General features: G+C 32.0%; 1 protein-coding gene across 1 annotated transcript; it reads right to left on the reverse strand.

Moving 5' to 3' along the window:
- Positions 1 to 578: 578 nt before the first annotated feature.
- Positions 579 to 6,148, reverse strand: LOC106116834 (vesicle-associated membrane protein 2). Its single transcript, XM_013310879.1, has 7 exons — positions 5,986 to 6,148; positions 3,328 to 3,472; positions 2,964 to 3,042; positions 2,803 to 2,882; positions 2,396 to 2,447; positions 1,368 to 1,451; positions 579 to 650 (listed from the first exon to the last, which is right to left on the reverse strand). Coding segments are annotated over exons 1-7 (444 nt in total). The 5' UTR covers positions 5,988 to 6,148; the 3' UTR covers positions 579 to 648.
- Between the last annotated feature and the right edge of the window lie 266 nt (positions 6,149 to 6,414).

Genomic DNA, 6,414 nt, shown 5'->3' on the forward strand with positions numbered 1-6,414 from the left:
ACTGGCGTATAATAGAAAAAAAACTACTTACAACTCTGAATACGGCAATGTTATTAAAGTTGACTATTTAATTTTAAAACATTTAAAAGTCAATATGTAAATATCAATCGAGATTTCTAATAAAATTTAAATTAAAAACTTTAATAATTTATTTCAAATAGCTTTCTAACTTTGGTTTCTAAGACCAAATCTACGTTTAAAACATATTGTTATTTCTGTTTTGTTAAAGATAAAAGACAGGGATGACTAATATGTTTTATGATAAGATTCTGGCCTCAGAAACCAACGGTAAAAGGATTAAATCAATAATTTCCGTGTAAATTATTTTATTATTGTATTATTTCATTTAAGCTACTTTATTTATTTTAAAAGTAGTATTATCTTATAAATAATCACATTGCTATTTAACTTTAATTCATTTTTTTAAATTGTTTTTGAAGGAACCACGTTAGCGGACTTTATTTTATTATTTACATGTTTTCTTCTATATATTACTATTGGTTACATTTTGTGGTTTTTAATAACAATATTGCTATGGTAGATAAGTGTAGATAACTAATTTATACTATAATATTATAAACAGGATGTTGTCATTTATTTTTGTAGTATTTTTATTTGAAGTGACTCGAAGCAGAATTACATGTATTTTCCTGAAACATTTTTTAAATATATTAGTAATATATTTTGTTAATTCTAATAAAACACCCTTTATAATCAACAATAGTAAAGTGTGAATGAGTGAGTAGTGTATAAGAAAGCTTTATTCACAAAATTTACTAGAAAAATGGTAGCTTCATTTATTAAAGAAAAAATATATATAACTTTTTTTGTTGAAAATAATACAATTTTAGTAAGATTCTAAAATAATATGACTAAAGTACATAAAGAGTTCAAAATGTCAAAAAAGCAAAAGAACTAGGTACAAACCTCATCACAATCATCAAACAGAGCTTACCTCCATAGGCATACATGACCATAAAAATACGTTAGTTTAAGAACAGTAGAACCATAAAATAATTGCCTAAACACAATCCTAAATAAGCAAGCAACGAATAATACAAAAAACATACAGACAGAAATATTTGAGGATACTTACACACACATTAAGTAGTCAAAATGTAAAGAATAAATCAGAAAGCACAAGAATTTAATAAAAGAATGACAGTAGTGAAGGAGCAGCCTATCACGAATACTTGTAACAATCGCTATCTTATCATCAACGACAATATCACACAAATGAACACTAAAAATCTCATACTAATTTTGCCATGACGATTCACAAATATTCGTATTAGGGTCACAGTATTTAATAAAACATTTACCACATGCTGCAGCAAACAAACTGATATTAAATCTATGTTACTCACAATCTTTAGTAACAGTTGGTACAGTGGTATTGGTAGGAGCGCCAGCAGTAATGGCGGGCATAGACGGCGCGCCACGGTACCGAACTAACCAAACATTTCCTTAATATTATCACCTGCAACAGCCATAAGCAGAACATATGCCGAGAAGCGAACAGCTTCTAACTACAATCGCTATGTTCAGTTATGACTTGTATAGTTTTAAACTGAATTCAAATTGGAAATCAATTTTTGTTTATATTGTGTGTCGGTAGATGGCGTTGGAATCAAATTAGATCACGGTATTAAGTTTTACATAAAATTGTGTACTTTGTATGTTTCTTTAAGCATGATTTTATTTTTGAATCATTATTAGATTTGTTGATTAAGATGTGACTAATATTATAAATGCGAATGTAAATGGATGGATGGTTGTTTGAAGATATTTTCAGAACGGCATAACAATTCCGGCTGAAATTTGGCATAGATATAGAACATAGTCTGGAAAAACATATAGGCTACTTGCTAAGTTTTTTTAATTAGCAGAATACTTTGTATAAAAGTACAGTCGTCAGTAAGTATAGTGTAATTAAAATCTAACAATTAACACAAACATATTACTAACTACATTCACATTTCCTCACTGCTTTAAAACCTAAACTGTCAAACTACTTTTTAACACATTTATGCCAAACATTCATCTAGAAGAAGAAAGCATAGATCACAGAGTTAGACGAAAGAACATTTGTTTAGTTGATGTTATAATTTGTATGTATTCTATGTCAAATGTATTGTATAATAAGTTACGTAAAAACTGCAGCGATACTTGAATCCCTTATATTCCCTTTGAAAAAAAAGACAACAATATGTGCCCCAACATTGTCACGGCAGTCGAAACACGCGGATAAACATAGTTTGTAACACATAGACAATCAGTACTTTGTTGGTGAAATCTCGTAAATAAACGGTCATTGATTTGAGGAACTAATATGAAACAGACGGTAATTAATAGAATAAAACCTGATGTCTTTGATTAGTTTTTCGATACTTACCAAACAATAATCCAATAATAACAAGTCCAATTACACCCATTATTATCATCATCTGCAATTGAGATAAAATTACAATAGTAAAATCGTCTATATAAAAATCAATTGCTGTTCGTTAGTCTCGTTAAAACTCAAGACCGACTGAACGGATTTCAGCCCTTTTCTTTTTCCCCTATAAACGGCTGAATGGATCTCGCTGAAACTTGGCATAGAACTTAGTCTGGAAGTACACATAATAATTATGTTTTTTTCAATTACGCGCGGACGGAGTTGTGGGCGACAGCTAGTATAAAGTATAATTAAATTCAGTATGGTACAGATACGTATTGGTATTTGTAATGAACTGATCACTTTATATAACCTAGGTTTTGCTTTAAGTATCAATTAGTTAGTCATCTTTAAAATTTTACCTTTAAATTTTGCAACCAAAATTTATTCTTTAAGCTCTTTGCCTGCTGCTCAAACTGTGACGCTCCTTGTTGTAGGGCATCTATAAACATTACAAATAAAATATTATAGCATTAACAGTATCTTTACCTAAATTCAATTGTTTTATAAAAATATAACTTACTTGCTCTATCATCTAATTCGGACAATTTAGCATCTCTGTCTAACACCTTTTCAACATTAGACTTCATGATATCGACCACCTGAAAATATAAAATGCAAAAAATTATTACGATTTAAAGTTATAATCTTATAACAAAATATCAGTTACGATAAAGTCCCACTGACGTTTAACGGAATAGCTCACAAGCAAGAAAACGAGTAAAAAATTCACAAAACTATGCAACAAATTCAATATTATAACTTTATAACCACCTGGGTACAGTTTATCACACGTATTCTGAGAAAACTGTATCTTTTGTACTCGATATTATTAATAATAATTATTCTTAATATTAGTTACTGTAGTAACTATTTAGTAACTGTACCTCATCGACTTGAGCTTGCGTTTGTTGCAGCCTGCGCTGCGCCGCGATCTGCTGCGGCGTGCGAGGTCCGCCAATGATCTCTCCATCGGGTCCAGTTTGTGGCTCTGCGGGGGCTAAACCTCCTGGAGTTTCTCCTTCTGTTGCCCTGGAAAATCATCAAGTTAGACCAGTAATTCTGGAAGACCAGGTCAGTCCAGATTAAGTTGAATTTGGGTCCATAGAAGACGCAATTAAGTGCATGATGGCGGCAAATTAAGTTGAGGGTTTAGAAGCTAAAGGTAAAGTAAATGTAGCAACAGCAAGTCTGAAAAAGAAATGGGATTCTTTATGTTCCTGTGACTTGTTTTTAAGACAAAGTTAAGAAAAAACATAGCTACTTTTAAAAGATACGCAGATAAAGAAGTAAACAAAAAGCTTGGCATACTTAAGTTAATATAAGTAAAAGTGAAACGTATTCCAATCGATAAAACAGTTGGCAAAATGCCACGATAGCTGAATATACTGATGTACTGCGTCATTACGGTATTATGTAAAAATGTTGATGGTTACATTTAAATAGGGGTGCGGTATATTGAAGAGTACCGCAGTGCTGTTTTAAAAATAGAATAAATGCTTTTGTTTTATACAAAATACATTAAACAGACGAATTGACAACTGCATTCTTTTTGAAGTCGGCTTAAAAAATTAAATGAATATGATAACCTACAACCTATTGGTAATAAGGTTTTTTTATATCATAAGGTGACAAACGAGCGAGCGGCCACCTGAAATCGCTGAAATTGCCAAGTGAGCTTTGCCCATAGTCATTGACATTGCCTTTAATCGACGACGGGGAGGATACACAGAAAGAAAATATTTTCCCTTCCCATGCATCCTCTCATAAGGAAAGTCCACTACCACTTCCCATCCTTTCCTTATAAAAAGGGTAGGAAGGAAAAGAGGACTAAATTAGGCCTCTGGGACGCACACCCATCAGACTGTACTCGGAATTGCTTCCACTTCACGCCTGTCTTCTGTGTGGTCGTGGTATTTCATCGTGCGAGCCGGGCCAATTCGAGCGTAGATGTTAAAGCGGGCTCTACCACTGTTAAAATTGGTTGCAGCCTAACATTGATGATCAGAAGAGTGGATGTGTAGAAAAAGAATGTAAATCTTCCTAATATAATAATTCAATATATCTCCATAAATAAATACTTAATAATTAGAAGTACGATCAGATAAGATATTTTTATACAATGTTTAAGAAATTCGATAACATTTTAAATTAGATGTCAAATATCAAAGAGAGAAAACCGTAGAAAAACTGCGCCTAAAAAGAAATGAGGTCTTTGTTGACGGCAAAGAGAATCTCATTAACACGACTGAAGACTTTTAATGAAAAAGTCTTTTAACAAATTCATTTAGAAATTTTATTAACAAAGGAAACAAAGAAAAGATTAGAGAAAACAAATTGAATTTAAAATTAAAAAACATAATAAGTAAAATCAAGTATTATATATCTAATATTGTTACTGTAATATTGTTTGTATTATTAAGGCAAATTAGTTAAACTCACATAGTACTTACATTCAAAGGTGATTAAATTGATAAAGTTCACAGCTTTTCTTTAACGAATTGTTAGTAAAGTATTATAGCTAAATCGAGAATTTCGTGTTCAAGTGTTTGGTCAATGAAAACCCATGGTAAAAATTTATTATAATAATAAAGACATCAAAGTTACAGTTAAACTTACAATCGGAATACAATAAGGAAAAGCCCAAGGGACCGATATATTTTTCTAGCTTATATCTAAGTCGAGTGTCTCGCTTATGAAAGTCGTCAGGACCGTATAATGGCTGTCTTGTAGAGGTTTCTCGTTTATCTATTTCTCGCTTTTCAAGAGCTAACATCATACATTTACATATACAAGAAAATAAGGAGCATAAGGTAACTATCAACTAGCTGGCTATCAAGGAGCTAGTCAACCAACCCGCACTTGGTCAGCGTGGTTGACAGGCCTAGTCGACCCTATTTTAGGGTAGGCTCCGAGCCCCTCGGTGGGGACATATAGTGAGCTGATGATAATTAAGGTAACTATAGACATATTACGAGGAGAGGAGAATCAAATGTGAGACGGAGAACTTTATGAATGTGGAACGGTGCGCCCATATACCTAAGAAGAGATGTATGGGTTGAGAGGTGATATGATAAAGAAGGGAGTGACGACTGAAATGTTGTATGATAGATTCGTCTGGTGGACGAAAACTAGTGCGCCAACCCTACTTGAGTGGAATAACGATATGGAGATGATACATAACATACTTCATATTAAGAATCAAGAGAATTTTATACACAACTTACTTTGACGTTTACGAAGGTTTCAAGACCCTATCGAATATTAGTAAGAAATCACGACTAAGTTAAGACTAAGTAATGTTTATTAAAAAAACTGTTAAAATATCATACGTTTTGAACGCCGGTATGGAAATGCCGGTTAGGAAAAAAAATCATTACTACTCATATTATTGAAATTTCATAGATAAAACTATCTTTTATCTTAAATAATCTAAAAATTTTATTAAAAAAGCATTATACTACGAATATACAACTGTACCGTAGCAAAATAACCTCAAAAAGTTACCGGCTTTTATTTTTTATAATGTGTAAAAATGTACTTACATTTTTCCACCGTCTCTCGAAGCACAATCAAGCCGACTGTATCAATGATAAAGTTGATAGCCGAGTTAATTAGACGCGAACTGAAGAGGTATAGCTTTTAAGCTCTCACTTGAGTTTTGAGGAGAACGCGATTGCCGCATACCGCGATGAAGCGAACCGCAGTACGGTTGCGCACACAAGTGCTTTTGCGCCATTCTGTTTTTCATTCATGATCAGGGTAATATTATGCATAAAATTATTATGATACATAGCTATATGTATAAAATTTGGTCGAATTTATTAAATGTTAAATGCAGTATAATAGAGTAATAATAATAAGTTCTTGTTATAAAAAGTAACACATTGATTTTTTTATTATCAGAAAGTATGGTAAAAGTGTTTAATTATCTTCTAACTTTCTACCTATGAATTTTTTGCATTTTTAGTAAC

This window comes from Papilio xuthus, unplaced genomic scaffold (genome assembly GCF_000836235.2).
Source record: "Papilio xuthus unplaced genomic scaffold, Pxut_1.1 DF827714.1, whole genome shotgun sequence".
Classification (NCBI taxonomy): domain Eukaryota; kingdom Metazoa; phylum Arthropoda; class Insecta; order Lepidoptera; family Papilionidae; genus Papilio; species Papilio xuthus.